Source organism: Bubalus bubalis, chromosome 12 (genome assembly GCF_019923935.1).
Source record: "Bubalus bubalis isolate 160015118507 breed Murrah chromosome 12, NDDB_SH_1, whole genome shotgun sequence".
In the NCBI taxonomy this organism is placed as follows: domain Eukaryota; kingdom Metazoa; phylum Chordata; class Mammalia; order Artiodactyla; family Bovidae; genus Bubalus; species Bubalus bubalis.
Genome location: NC_059168.1, coordinates 92,230,348 through 92,246,094, shown reverse-complemented (window position 1 = coordinate 92,246,094; position 15,747 = coordinate 92,230,348). Strand labels below are relative to the sequence as shown.

The 15,747-nt window shown below is 43.8% G+C and overlaps 1 protein-coding gene across 3 annotated transcripts in view; it reads left to right on the top strand.

Annotated features, from left to right (window-relative positions):
* Positions 1 to 15,747, top strand: part of TTLL11 (tubulin tyrosine ligase like 11) — a 262,147-nt gene that overhangs the window by 139,880 nt on the left and 106,520 nt on the right. Inside the window, exon 1 of one of the 3 annotated variants that reach the window (XM_044926311.2) lies at positions 9,951 to 10,265. The exons of the other annotated variants lie outside the window; for them this stretch is intronic. Within the exon in view, the coding sequence (XP_044782246.1) occupies positions 10,138 to 10,265 (128 nt within the window). The 5' untranslated portion in view covers positions 9,951 to 10,137. Of the gene's footprint in view, positions 1 to 9,950; positions 10,266 to 15,747 lie in introns of those variants that run through there. 3 annotated transcript variants of the gene reach the window in all.

The following is a 15,747-nucleotide window of genomic DNA, read 5'->3' as shown; positions in this document are numbered from 1 at the left end:
TAACTTGCCAAACTACAGAAATGTACATAAAACCATTTTCTCCATGAGTGTAATATCGAGGTATACAATTTGGGGACAAACGTTAAATAAGTGAAGATGGGAGTTTAAGTCAATGACGGGAGAGAGAAAAGAAGTATTTCCTTTTCTCAGTACAGGCAGACCTTGGAGATATAGTAGGTTTGGTTCCAGATCACTGAAATAAAGTGCATATAGCAATAAAGCGAGTCACATGAATGTTTTGGTTTCCCAGGGCATATAAAAGTCACCTTTACGTTATACTGTAGTCTATTAAGTGTGCAATAGCATTATGTCTTTAAAAACAATGCACAGAGCTTAGTTAAAAAAAAAATTCGTTGTTGCTGAAAAAAATCTAACCATCACCTGAGCCTTTAGGGAGCTGTAGTAGTAACATCCAAGATCACTGATCACAGGTCATCACAACAAATATGATCATAATGAAAAAGTTTGAACTATTTTGAGAATTAACAAAATGTAACACAGAGATGCGAGGTGAGCAAATGCTGTTGGACAAATGGTGCTGATAGACTCGCTTCTTGCAGGGTTGCTAGAAAAGTTCAACTTGGGAAAAACACAGTGTCCGTGAAAGGCAATAATGTGAAGTGTGCCAGTACAGACAGTGCCCCAGAATCTTTACTCTAGTTCTGCCACTGCCTCGTTCCAGATGAGCTACCTTAAGAGAGTCTACGGCTATCTTGGCCTCAAATTTTCTCATCTGTAAAATGGGGGGTAATTGTAGCTGCTTCATTGGGTAATTGAGAGGATTCAGTGAGCTTAATATACTATACTTCATGATTTAAAATTTTTTAAACTTTTTATTTTAGAAAAGTTATAGACTTACAGGAAGGCATGCATGCTAAGTCGATTCAGTCATGTCTGACTCTTTGCAGCCTTATGGACTGTAGCCCGCCAGGCTCCTGAGTCCATGGGATTCTCCAGACAAGAATACTAGAATGGGTTGCCATGCCCTCCTCCAAGAGATCTTCCTGACCCAGAGACCAACCCGAGTCACTTAGGTCTCCTGCATCTGCAGGCGGGTTCTTTACCAGTAGTGCCACCTGGGAAGCCCACCCGGAAGTTGCACAAATACTACTACAGAGAGGTCCTGTGTACCAAATGTTCCACTGGGACCATTTCATGTAACTATACATGTCAAAAACAGGAACTTAACGTTGGTTCAATTCACAAATCTTTTTATTTTTTTTTAATGTTCAAATAAAACTTTAGGGACACAAACTTGAATTATATATTATATTATTTTATTTTTGACTGCACTGAATGGCTTGTGGAATCTTAGTTTCCTGACCAGGGATTGAACCCAGGCCCTCGTCAGTGAGAGCACAGAGTCCTAACCACTGGACCACCAGGGAATTTCCAAAATTATATATAATTTTTAAATGTCATGAGACATTATTCTTAAGGTTTTTTTTCAACCATTAAAGAATGTAAAACCATTAGCCTGTGAGTCACGCAATAGCAGGCAGAGGTCCATCTGAGTTTATATGTTTACTGTATCTGTGTGTGTATATATCTGTCTACTCATTATCCACCTGTCTTTCTACACTTTTTAATACCTGAGGACTAAATAAGATAATCACGTGGAACAGGACTTGATACGCAATAGTCGTTCCATAAACGGCAGTTCGAGTACCCTATACGAAAGGGACTACCTCAGTGCCTGGCCGTAAACGTAGGCACTCAGTTAGCAGGAGCCTGCTTTATTCTTTTTCAGTTTACACTCTCCTTTATCCTCTACAAGCATCATACCAGCACAACGAGGCTTTATAGCTATCAAGCTGTTATTACAGGAACATGCTGTGAAGGGAAAACACCTTGGGTCTTAAACGGTGGGGACCATGTGCAGCTGGACTCAGCTGAGGTGGTAAGAGACCACAGGGAGCAGGTAACTTCTGTTGGGCCCTCCTGTTATCCCTTACTCAGAGGCTCCACTCTAGCGTTCTAATACTGGAAGTCTGCACATCCCGTGGCTGAGGCAGAGGCAGGGCTGCCGGAGGGATGGGTCGTTTCAGAGATGTTTCCGCATTGTGCCCCCTCTGGCGGAGGCAGGGAGCACCCCCAGACAACTCACTTCACTTATATTTTCCTTTTCACTGACACTGAGTCTGGGGCACCTAGCAAATAGCAGCATGTATAAAGCATTGATACCCAGGTGGTGTCAGATTAAAAATTCCAGGTATGTGTGTTCTAGATACTTGAGACTTATCTCTTTAAGAAAATTTTAGAATTTTAACTGTTAAGAATTTGTCTTTCCAAAAGGCCTGCTTCCTGAAATTAAAAGCAGAACCAAACATAATTTGACATTTTCTCCCCTTTTTTTTTTTGGAATCTTGGAGTTAAGAGGGGTTCTGCCAACTGGATCTCAAAAATCAGAACAGAACAAAACTCTCATTGTTAGTGTTTGCCCATTTCCGTGGTGTAAATTTATTCCTGCTACTGTTTCAAGCTGTCGATGGTTTGTGACAACCAGCTCGGAAAATGCCTGAGATCTGAGCTCCCCACCACAAGGGGGCAGTGTGCAGCTGCTATGCTTCAGACCTGAACTTCAGCTCTGGGACTGCTGGGCTTTCGTCCTGATTTTCACCCCCTCCTTGAGAGCTGGGTTACTCAGGACTGGCTACTTAACTGGGGTTTCTTCATATGAACCATGGTAAAAATGACTAATCCACGGTGATGGTGAGGACTCAACAAGGTGACCTAAGTCATGGGTCCCAAACTTCAGTGCTCTGGGGGCCAAGCCAGTGACATGATGACCACAGCTTGTGAATGGGCAGTTGGGACAACACCTGAAACAGCGGTTCTCAAGCTGAGCTGGTGAACTTATATGCGCCTGGGCTCCATCTCAGACCAGTTAAACCAGAATGTCTGGGGGAGGCAATAAGTGGAATGTTGTAATTTCTAAAGATTCCACAGGGAGATCAATCCCCATGACAGGACTTGCTCACCGTGGTATTAATTGTGGACTGGTTTCTTTAAAGCGGAGATCCCCGGTCCCCAGGATCTAACGGCTGATGATCTGAAGTGGAACTGATATGACAATAATAGAAACAAAGTGCACAATAATTGTCGTCTGCACGAATCATCCCCAGACCATCCGCCCTCCCCACCCCCCACCCCCACCCTGGTCCTTGGAAAAATTGTCTTCCATAAAAACTGGTCTCTGGTGCCAAAAAAGGTTGGGGATTGTTGCTTTAAAGGACTTAGATGTTGACTTTTAAAATAATTTCCCTCTCCAATATTATCCTAAACGAAAACATTATACCTAGGGTGAGTTTGGGAAAACTGTGAATAGTTTGATATAGGGATGGAGGAGGTGGGATGTGCAGGAAGCAGAGGGGATACAGTAGAATGGTTGGCAGTGGTTGAATTATAAATGGCCTTGAATGCCAGGCCAAGGAGGTTTTGGCTTGCCTTGTGCGCAGAGGGGAGGACCCTGGAGACACGTCAGGGAAGGCACAGCGCTGCTGTGATAAGGCTCATCTGTGATTGGTCCGTTAGATCAGCTGAAATCACCCATCCTTAAAAGCAATCCCCCTCCCTCCCCCACCCCATTTTGTGCTCTTGCTTTTCCCCCATTTGCATAATTTACCTTTACTTATTATTATGGCTTTCATCATTTTCATTATCACAGCGTGAACTGGCAGGGCTGGTCTGACACAGTGTGGAATTAACTGATGGGACCTCAGAAGACCTCCTTAGTTCCTATTATTAACCCGAGTATCTTTCAGGGAAAATTTTATTAAAAAGGATCATCTGGGGTTTGTTTTCAGCTGCATTTTCCAGAGGGGGCATGGCCAATGATTGCCCTTGCCCTTGACTTCCGTCTGTGTGTGCACTTGGAAAAGCAGGTGTCACTCAGAGCTCAGAGAGCAACAGTTTCTAATTAGTTGCTTGTTAAACCACAGGCCTCCAGATTGGGCTGCTAAAATTGCTAGTTTTTCCATGAGGAAACCCTGATGGTAATTTTTTTTTTCCCCACCCTGAGCACAAAGCATATCCGGTTCTTTGCCGCTGCCACATTTTTCTGAGATCCTTGTCAGATTGTTGTCATTGTTCCTGTTACGTGTTACTATTACTATTTATGGCACAGGGGCGGAACTGGGTGCTCTGCAAATATTATTGTCTTGTTGAATTCTCATAGGACCTTTGCAGACACTGTTTTCCCAGAAGAGGAAATTCTGGTCTCTGAGAGCTGAGTCACCGCCCCAGGTCATGCAGCCAGAACCGGTCAAGCTCAGCCCTAGGCTGGGCCCTTGGCCATGTTCTATGCTATAACCTCTTCTTTGTATTGTTGCTATCCACTTGCCTGTGTTTCACTGACCATCTTTTATGACGTAGGAATTTGTATTTTAGTCCAATAGCATCTGGAAAATAATGAAAATAATTTTTAAATGTAGCTTAAAAATATAGTACAGGGGTAGATTAAATACCACTAATATTTCCCCAGACTATTGTCATTCCATTTGGGTTCACTTACAGGAACAAATTCAATATTTCCCTACTACAGCATTGAAGTTCCAAATTCTAAAACTACCCCACAGGCAAGGGTTTAGTTTGTCTATGATTATTCATGGTGTAACCAGCCTTCCTAGGCTATATTCATCATTTCATTAATTTGGTCAGAGTTTGTTCCTCCTTCCAGGGAAATGGTAATTTCATAGAGTCACTTTTGATTTGGAATTTCAAAAACATCATATTAACTTGATTTTTTAAATAAAAACTCTCTCACTCTTAGCTGTTTACATTTTTATAATATGAGGATAGATTTGTATTCCTTGATCAGACATGAAAAAAAGAGATGGGAGGGACTGTAGAATCACTTTTTTCATTTATTCAACCAACATTTTTTGAACACCTTTTGTGTGCTGGATACTGTTTTAGGGGGAGGGGATCGAGCCGTGAAGCAGCCCCGTGAGGTCCCCTCTCATGGAGCCCACTTTCCAAAGGAGGGGCAGACATTCAGTAAACAAACCTAGGAGAAGTAGAAAAAAAAATGCTGTGGTGCCAGCGAGCATGGTCATGGGATGGCAATGGGCACAAAGAGAAGTGGCCCTTCTCTGAGGTGCTCTCTTTGCGGGGGTGAGACAGGCATTTCAACAAATGAATACAAATTTTAGTTTCTGGGCATTTGGGGGTTTAACATGTACAAGTTTGACTATTTTGGGGCAATATGGAGATCTGTGAGATGTAGCCATTTGTCATTTTACTGAAGTGTAAGTGTTGGAGAAGCCTCTTGAGAGTCCCTTGGACTGCAAAGAGATCCAACCAGTCCTTCCTAAAGGAGATCAGTCCTGAATACTCATTGGAAGGACTGATGTTGAAGCTGAAACTCCAATACTCTGGCCACCTGAGGCAAAGAACTGACTCATTTGAAAAGACCCTGATGCTGGGAAAGATTGAAAGCGAGAGGAGAAGGGGATGAAAGAGGATGAGATGGTTGGATGGCATCACCGACTCAATGGACATGAGTTTGAGTAAATTCTGGGAGTTGGTGATGGACAGGGAGGCCTGGCGTGCTGCAGTCCACGGGGTTGCAAAGAGTCAGACATGACTGAGTGACTGATCTCTGAAGTTATCTTTTGGGCTTCCCTGCTGGCTCTGTGGTAAGGAATCCACCGGCCAAGGCTGAAGCGAAAGGAGACACGAGTATGATCCCTGGGTTGGGAGGATTCCCTGGAGGAGGAAATGGCAACCCATTCCAGTATTCTTGGCTGAGATAATTCCATGGACGGAAGAGCCTATGTGATGTTGCTGTGCTTAGTCTCAGTTGTCAAGTGGGCCTTAGGAAGCATCACTATGAACAAAGCTAGTGGAGGCGATGGAATTCCAGTTGAGCTATTTCAAATCCTGAAAGATGATGCTGTGAAAGTGCTGCACTCAATATGCCAGCAAATTTGGAAAACTCAGCAGTGGCCACAGGACTGGAAAAGATCAGTTTTCATTCCAACCCCTAAGAAAGGCAATGCCAAAGAATGCTCAAACTACCGCACAATTGCACTCATCTCACACACTAGTAAAGTAATGCTCAAAATTCTCCAAGCCAGGCTTCAGTAATACGTGAACTGTGAACTTCCAGATGTTCAAGCTGGTTTTAGAAAAGGCAGACGAACCAGAGATCAAATTGCCAACGTCCATTGTATCATCGAAAAAGCGAGAGAGTTCCAGAAAAACATCTATTTCTGCCTTATTGACTATGCCAAAGCCTTTGTGTGGACCACAACAAACTGTGGAAAATTCTGAAAGAGATGGGAATACCAGACCACCTGACCTGCCTCTTGAGAAATCTGTATGCAGGTCAGGAAGCAACAGTTCAAACTGGACATGGAACAACAGACTGGTTCCAAGTAGGAAAAGGAGTACGTCAAGGCTGTATATTGTCACCCTGCTTATTTAACTTATATGCAGAGTACATCATGTGAAATGCTGGGCTGGCTGAAGCACAAGCTGGAATCAAGAATGATGGGAGAAATATCAATAACCTCAGATATGCAGATGATACCACCCTTGTGGCAGAAAGTGAAGAACTAAAGAGCCTCTTGATGAAAGTGAAAGCGGAGAGTGAAAAAGTTGGCTTAAAGCTCAATATTCAGAAAACGAAGATCATGGCATCTGGTCCTATCACTTCATGGCAAATAGATGGGGAAACAGTGAAAACAGTGTCAGACTTTATTTGGGGGGGCTCCAAAATCAGTGCAGATGGTGACTGCAGCCATGAAATTAAAAGACGCTTACTTCTTGGAAGGAAAGTTATGATCAACCTAGATAGCATATTAAAAAGCAGAGACATTACTTTGTCAACAAAGGTCCATCTAGTCAAAGCTATGGCTTTTCCAGTAGTTATGAATGGATGTGAGAGTTGGACTATAAAGAAAGCTGAGCGCTGAAGAATTGATGCTTTTGAACTGTGATGTTGGAGAAGACTCTTGAGAGTCCCTTGGACAGCAAGGAGATCCAACCAGTCCATTCTAAAGGAGATCAGTCCTGAATATTCATTGGAAGGAATGATGTTGAAGCTGAAACTCCAATATTGTGGCCACCTGATGGGAAGAGCTGACTCATTGGAAAAGACCCTGATACTGGGAAAGACTGAAGGTGTGAGGAGAAAAGGATGACAGAGGATGAGATGTTTGGATGGCATCACAGACTCGATAGACATGAGTTTGAGTAAACTCCGGGAGTTGGTAGGGAGGCTTGGCGTGCTGCGGTCCATGGGGTCACAAAGAGTTGGACATGACTGAGTGACTGAACTGAACTGAAGTCCCCTCCAAACAAATGAGTTCTGTTCTGAGAGTGAGTTTGTAAGCCCGATAAGATAGCCTAGGTACCCAACTAACACAACTGGCTGTGTAGTACTGTACTGTAATAGGTTTAGAATACTTTTCACACACACACAAAAACACAAAAAATAAAGCATTTTAAATTTTACAGTATAGTACCTTGCAAAGTACAGTAGTCCAATACAACAGCTGGCATACAGGGACTGGCATCTAATGAACAGGCAAGAAGTGTTACTGACTGGAGGAGGGAGAGGAGGCAGGAGATGGTAAAGCTGAAGGATCGTCAGCAATAGGAAATGAAGGGCAAGCTGCAATTTCACTCACGCCTGACATGAATGCACATCTACATCTTTGAAAGTTCATAACCTGAAGGTTCGTATGCAGGGGACTTACTGTGCTACTAGGGCTTCCCTGGTAGCTCAGCTGGTAAAGAATCTGCCTGCAGTGCAGGAGACCTGGATTCAACCCCTGGGTTGGGAAGATCCCCTGGAGGAGGGCATGGCAACCCACTCCAGTATTCTTGCCTGGAGAATCCCCATGGACAGAGGAGCCTGGCGGTCCATGAGGTCGCCAAAAGTCGGACACGACTGAGTGACTAAGCAGAGCACAGCACTGTGCTACTAACTGTTAGGCAGAAATGCACCGATTGCTCATTGGTCAGCTGGGCCCATTCACTAGTTAAATGACTTGTTAATTCATGCCTGCTTCAGGGAAAGGTGCCGTCCCCATGTCGTCTCATTTCATCCCAACCACAGTCGTGAGCAGGATTACCATTTCCACTCACTCGACCTTACTTGCCAGGTCTTCAGGACGGCCAATGCCAAGGGCACTGTCATCCATCCTGAGGTCTGTAGCACAGGCATGAGAGGCTATGGGAACACAAACAGTTCAGATGCTGCAGGTCCTCGGATGTACCTTCTTGAAGGAGGGGGCACTAGATGGGGTCTATCAGAAGGAGAGGTGTTCGTCAGGCAGAGAATGGGAGGCAGCAAGCAGAGGGAGCCATGTGTGCAGAGGCAGGAAGTATGAGAGCCACAGTACATTCAGGCACAACAGAGACCAGGAACGTGGGCGGAGCGGGAAGTTGGCAGGAGATGAATCTGGAAACGGGGGTGGGAAGCAGCAGAGGAAAGGCCGGAGCATGTTCAGAGGCGAGGTTGACAGGATTCCTGCTGGCTGCAGTGGAGGAGGGAGGGAGCAAGGAGTCAAGGATGCTCTGGGGTTTCAGCCTGAGCCACTGGGTGGAGCCTGGGAAGACAGGGGCGCTGATCTGTATCACACAAATACCCCTCCAGGGACAGACCCCAGGATGGTCCGGACAGTGAGGGCTTGAAGGCTGCAGGGCCAGTTGACAGATGAGAAATAGCATTTGGCAGTGGAGCTAGAGAAAGGGGAATCAACCATAGAGACCCTGCCAGGCTCGACTCAGCAGGCTGGAGGAGTCCCTGGGATCTGATGTATGAAGGTAGAGGACTCACTCATGCCAGGGTTGAGAGTGAAATGATGAATTTAGGTCAGGGATGCAGCTGGGAGAATAGATTTCAGGGGAAGGAAAGAAGTTGGGAAAGACATTTGGGACAGGTCGACTTTTTTTTTTTTTTTTTGGTTCAATTTTTCCAAAAAGATTTATTTATTTATGGTTGCACTGGGTCTTCATTGCTACCCAAGGGTTTTCTCTAGTTGCAGCAAGCAGGGGCAACTCATCATGGTCCGTGGGCTCCTCATTGCGGTGTCTTTTCTTGTTGTGGAGCACGGGCCCTAGAACTCAGGCTCAATAGTTGTGAAACACGCATGTGGGATCTTCCCAGACCAGGGATCAAGCCCATGTCCCTTGCATCGCAAGGTGGATTCTTAACCACTGGACCACCAGAGAAGCCCTCAATTTTTACTGGAGTATAGTTGATTTACAATATCACGTTAGTTGGAACAGGTTGACTTTAAGTTATGTGGGAGACATGTAGATCAAACCAGTCTAGAGGCTGTCGAAAACGTGAGACAAGAGACATTTTAACACGGGCTGGGAAGCCAGACCACAGGCATGCAAGCTCTACTCAGTCAGCTGAGTGGCCAAGGCAAGGTACTCAGCCTTAGTTTCTTCTGTGTTTACAATGGGGGCATGTGCGGCACCTACGCTACAGATTGAGAGGATTGCATGAGACAGAGACACATGCGAGATTAGCAGGGTGCCTGCCAGCTGTCAGCGCTCAGTAAATGTTGGCTATCATCATCCTTGTCATCATCACTCCTGGCCATCAGCTCATTGGGGTAGTGGAGGCCATTGCAGGAGATGGGATCTGCCAGGCGGAGTGTGGAGAGCAAGAGAGGAGAGTAGCGGGAAAAAACAGCTTCCGCCTCCATTTCTTCAAGAAGCCAGTGCCAAGGGCATGTTCTGGGACCCGGGGCTCACTTTTGTCATGGATGTGGCTTGACTTGAAAGTTTCTCAAAATTAACTGCAATTAGAAGGCAAGGAGTAAGCCACGGTTTGAATCGGCAATCCTGTGGTTCCCTTTTCATGAGAGCTCTTCTGAACACACGAGTAAGATAATGACAGGCTCAGCACAGTAAAAATGTTTTAATGGGGAGAAGTGAGTGTGAACGTCAGAATCTTAAATGCATTAATTTTCAACATTGTGAGATTAATTGGCTCCCAAATATAGCCTGCTCCTGCTGTAATTGGGGTTCTGGGGAGCTTCCAGCTTTCCTGTTACCTTTAGCCAACATTTCGGGTTCAACGGTGAATCATATTTTAAGAGGTTAGTCATCTAATTAAAATTATATTTCCGGTTTATATGAAACAGAAGAAGAAGGGATCAGCAGATATTTATGGAGGCTGTTGCTCCACACCTTGTGGTGATGCAGGGTATCCGGAGGAGTCAGGCCTGGCCTGGGTCCTCAGGCAGCCCAGGGTTTGCCACTGGAGGCAGCCTGGAAACTGAAATCGACTCAGGGAGGTAAGCGGTGGTGATAAGCTGCTGTCAGGGCTCAGAGGGGGAAAGTGACTGCCAGGTGAGCCCGCAAACATCCCCGGAGAAGGTGACATTTGAGGGAGGCCTGGAAGGATGCCAGGGAGAAAGGGGGAGGATGCCAGTCTAACTGGGACCAGTTTGGTAATGTCGCAGTGGTCCAGGGAGCACTGAGGAGGTCTGAACCAGACACTGACCCCTGGGGACAGTTTGGAGACGCATTAACCTCTCCTATGACGGCTGATGAGGAGTGGGCACGTGGAGAGGGATAAATCAGGAAGGGGGAGCTCATGGATCACAGATGGGTAGAACTCCAAGGAAGGGAGGGAAAGAAATGGGGGTGGGGCAAGGGATGAGGCTGCCGGTTGCCCACGAGCATGCAGTTTCATGTAATTTAGAAATAGGATTTATGACCGTCAATCAAACACATACTCAGAAAATCTAACATAGCTATTACAAGCTCTTTGCTGGTAAGCTGTGCTTTGAGACTGGATTAAATACTTGACCCGTGTCATTGTTGAAAACCACGAAAATGAGCTGGGTTGTCAGGTCCTGGTGAGGAAGACAGGCAAGCCAGGCTGCTTGGGAGGCTGCAGGAGGGAAAGCGAATGTCCCTTCGCTTTTCAGGTGGTGCAAGAGATGCACTCACCTCTCGTCCCCACAGGCTCACTTCCCTGCCTCCCTCTGCCTGCTGCTTCTCCTTGTGCTGAGCAGAAGTCAAGGCCAGACAGATGAACTGCTTTTCAAAGCTGTCACCACGTCTGCGAGGTACTTGGCCTGCAGCGCACAGGCTGGGCTGGCTGGTGCAGGAAGAGGGGGACACCCAGGAGTACCAGGGATTTCTTTGGGGCTTGACCTAGGGCTGGAGATTTGTCTGTTTTTTTTTCTTTTCCTATTATAAAACTAAAAAAAAATTATTATGAAATATTTTAAGCATTCAGAAAACAATATAGTACATATTTACATACTCTTCTGAGGTTCTGTGGATGTGAACAATGCTGTCTTATCTACCTCAGATCTCTTTTTTTTTTAAAGAAATCATTTCCAGATATAGCATCCCTTCTCTTCCCCCTCCCCAATGCCCCCAGGAACCACTTTTGGTGGGTTTTTTTTTTTTAACTTTTGCTAAGTATATGTATATACTTTCCCACAGTATATACATGTGGTTATTTTTTCTTGTCAATTTTTATATACGTGATGTAGTAGTGTACTTGTATCCTTTAGCAACCAGCCTTTTTGTTTAACCTTATGTTTCTGATATTTATCCAGTATGATTAATTTGGATCTATGCTGGATCCATATGATTTAGCTGCTGCATAATATTTCATTTAATAAGCCACAGTTTATCTATCCCTTCCTTGTTAGTTTACTCTAAGGAAAAGCCAGGTTGCTCTCATCTTTGCCGTGACAAGCAGCGTTGCAGTGAATGCCCTGCACGCATGCAGGCGTTTCTCTGGGATAGTTACCTAGAAGTGGGAAAGAGCGGAGCTTTGGTTTGGGTCATTTTCTAACATCAGACTTTATCCGTTTGGTTTGCTGCTATAGCCGTTGCATCTAAAGCAGTGCAGTAAACATCCATTCAAAGAATAAATATCGATAGATTACTCCCCAACACGATAGTGCTGACTTACACCCCCACCCAGTTTATTTATAGGAGTATTTCCATTTCCAACATTCTTGCCAACACTTGTTTATTAAACTTATTAACACTTGCCAATCTGATACATATTAAGTGGTGTCAAATTGTTTTAATTTGCATCGCTGTGATCATTAATAAGATTGATGATCTTATCATAGATTTTTGGCCATTTGGATCGCTTCCTCTTTGCATTACCTATTCATATTGTTTGCCATTCCTGTTTGCTTACTGATTTGTAGAAATGCTTTGTTTAGCTGGGACTAAAACTCCCTGATGGTTATGTGGGCTATACTTAAGCTCACTCAAGCTGTAATTTGCCTTTTACCTTATTTGGGTTTGCCTTTTAATAAGCAGAAGTTTATTCAATTTTATATAGTAGAATTTTTCAGTCTTATTGTTTGCTAAGAATGGTAGTTTTATTTCTTCTAATTCCTAATTCTAATTTCTTTCCAATTCTAATACTTTTTGCTTCTCTTTAAAGGTCTTTTTGTTCTAATGATTATGGACAAACTTTTCTTGCTTTGATTGTAAAGGGAATGCCTCTAACACTCCACTACTGAGTATGATGTCAGTGGTTGGTTTTGCTAGACATCTTTCATCGGGTTATTTTATACCATCCTTGCAAACCTAGGATAAACACTGGTAATAGTAAATTATTTTTTCATTTGGATTTGTTCTCAGATATCTCTTTGGTTCATTTTTTAAAGATATTATTTTCTTTCCTAATCATTTTTCTCCCCTTAGGATTTGGTTTCCTTTGTTTGAAATTTTAATTATTTTAAACCTACTTGTTTCAGGATCTTGTGGTTTGCCTTGTCTTTTTTTTTTCCACAGAGAGCCGTCTCTATGTGCTTTTCACACTGAGCCTGTCTTTTGCGTCCATTGGCCCACGTTTATTAAGCAACTCTCATATACCAGTAGAGCGGGATGGGGAAAGGGCAAGTCCCTGGACTCCAAGAATCTGTCAGTTAGTGCTCCCTGTTTGGGAATTCCTTACACAGCAGGGATCAGGAGCCCAGGGTTTGGAGTCAGATGAATCTGGATTAAAATTCTGGCTCCAGCAATTATTAACTATGTCACCATCAGCAAGTTAGTTAAAGCATCCAGTTAACCTCACCCACTGAAGTGAGCTAGTAATAGCTGTCTGCTTCACAGAGCGCATCAGAAGGTGCCATAAAATCCAGAGCACGGCATCTGGCACATAGTGAGAGCCAGTCACGAAGAGCTATTATCATGATCTGTGTCCATCTTCCCATTTGATCCTCACAGTTGCATAATGAGATGGGTTATTATTACTGTTTGACAGATCTTATAGGAGCACATGGACACATTTAGTAGAATATTCTTAACATGTTGATTTTCAAATTAATGTACGTAAAAGAGCTGTGGTAAATGTAAACCATCATGCAGACGGAAGGGAATGTCATTCTCTGAGATGGTGTAAACCCACATTCTTATTGGTATTTAGGTGTTGTTATAGGAATTTAAAATCATGTAGAAACCCCAGAGAAACACCTAAGGTGTTTGAAAAGGAGAGACACCTGAAAATGTCATTTAATAATAATATCAGAGAAAGGATTGCAAGTATCATTTAATAATAATACTTGAAAGAATAATATTTAGGTGTTACCAGTATATTTTAAAATATCTATAAGATTATGTAGTAAATATTTTGAAAGTTATTTGCATATAGTGCCAATTCATTTAAAAAAATATATGGCTTACGTGCATAGAACGTATGGGAAGGAAACACACTAAGAATGATGACCATGTAAAGTCATACATAATTTTAATTTTTTCTTCAAGCTTAGCTGTATTTTCCAAGTTTCTACAATGAGTCTGCTCTGGAAGGGAAAGAGGGAGCCAAGGCCTGCCTGTCAGACCTGTGAGAGGGCAGCTTGGCTTCAAGTCTCAGAGGACTTGGGACTGGTGGGACTCCCTACTTGAAGGCATGTGCTGGAGCTGGGCGGGGGCTTAGAAACCCAGCTGTGGGCCCTCGGAGGGCAGAAGAAAAGTGGAATCTTGTTTCCTTTGTTTCCAAGCCCAACTTGATACTAATGGTCTGGATTATACTGTGAGCCTTTAATGATTGAGCTGCTTTGATTGTTGCAGCTTGCTGAGCAGTACCTGCACAGGTAGTCCTAGGTAAGAGAGACCTTACTCTAAATCCCATGTGAGGTTTTCTTCTTCCTTCTCCATCATGGTGTTTTTCTTCTCTCCAGCCTCTTATCTCTTATCTAGAGCAGGGAGGGTCTAACTGCACTGACCAAACCACCCTTTGTGTAGATATCTTTTGGAGGGCAAGTGGTTCAGTCTCAGTTCAGTTCAGTTCAGTCGATCAGTGGTGTCCGATTCTTTGCGACCCTATGGACTGCAGCACGCCAGGCTTCCCTGTCCATCACCAACTTCCAAAGCTTGCTCAAACTCATATCCATCGAGTCGGTGATGCCATCCAACCATCTTATACTTTGTCATCCCCTTCTCCTCCTGCCTTCAATCTTTCCCAACACAGGGTCTTTTCAAATGAGTCAGTTCTTTGCATTAGATGGCCAGAGTATTGGAGTTTCAGCTTCAGCATCAGTCCTTCCAGTGAACATTCAGGGTTGATCTCCTTTAGGATTGACTGGTTTGATCTCCTTGCAGTCCAAGGGACTCAACAGTCTTCTCCAACACCACAGTTCAAAAGCATCAATTCTTTGGCACTCAGCTTTCTTTATAGTCCAACTCTCACATCCATACATGATTACTGGAAAAACCATCACTTTGACTAGACAGACCTTTGTTGGCAAAGTAATGTCTCTGCTTTTTAATATGCTGTCTAAGTTGGTCATAGCTTTTCTTCCAAGAAGCAAGAGTCCTTCAATTTCATGGCTGCAGTCACCATCTGCAGTGATTTTGGAGCCCCCCAAAATAAAGTCTGTCACTGTTTCCATTGTTTCCCCATCTATTTGCCATGAAGTGATGGGACCGGATGCCATGATCTTAGTTTTCTGAATATTGAGTTTTAAGTCAACTTTTTCACTGTCCACTTTCACTTTCATCAAGAGGCTCTTTAGTTCTTCCTCACTTTCCGCCATAAGGGTGGTGTCATCTACATATCTGAGGTTATTGATATTTCTCCTGGAAATCTTGATTCCCATTTGTGCTTCCTCCAGCCCGGCATTTCACATGATGTACTCTGCATATAAGTTAAATAAGCAGGGTGATAGTATGCAGCCTTGACATACTCCTTTCCCAAATTGGAACTAGTCTGTTGTTCCATATCTGGTTCTAACTGTTGTTTTTTGACCTGCATACAGATTTCTCAAGAGGCAGGTAAGGTGGTCTGGTATTCCCATCTCTTTCAGAAATGTCCACAGTTTGTTGTGATCCATACAGTCAAAGGCTTTGGCATAGTCAATAAAACAGAAGTAGATGGTTTTCTGGAACTCTTTTGCTTTTCTATGATCCAGTGGATGTTGACAATTTGATCTCTGGTTCCTCTGCCTTTTCTAAATTCAGCTTGACATCTGGAAGTTCATCGTTCACGTACTGTTGAAGCCTGGCTTGGAAATTTTTGAGCATTGTTTTGCTAGCATGTGAGATGAGTGCAATTGTGTGGTAGTTTAAACATTCTTTGACAATTGCCTTTCTTAGGGATTGGAATGAAAACTGACCTTTTCCAGTCCTGTGGCCACTGCTGAGTTTTCCAAATTTGCTGGCATATTGAGTGCAGCACTTCCACAGCATCATCTTTTAGGATCTGAAATAGCTCAACTGGAATTCCATCACCTCTACTAGCTTTGTTTGTAGTGATGCTTCCTAAGGCCCACTTGACTTTGCAGTCCAGGA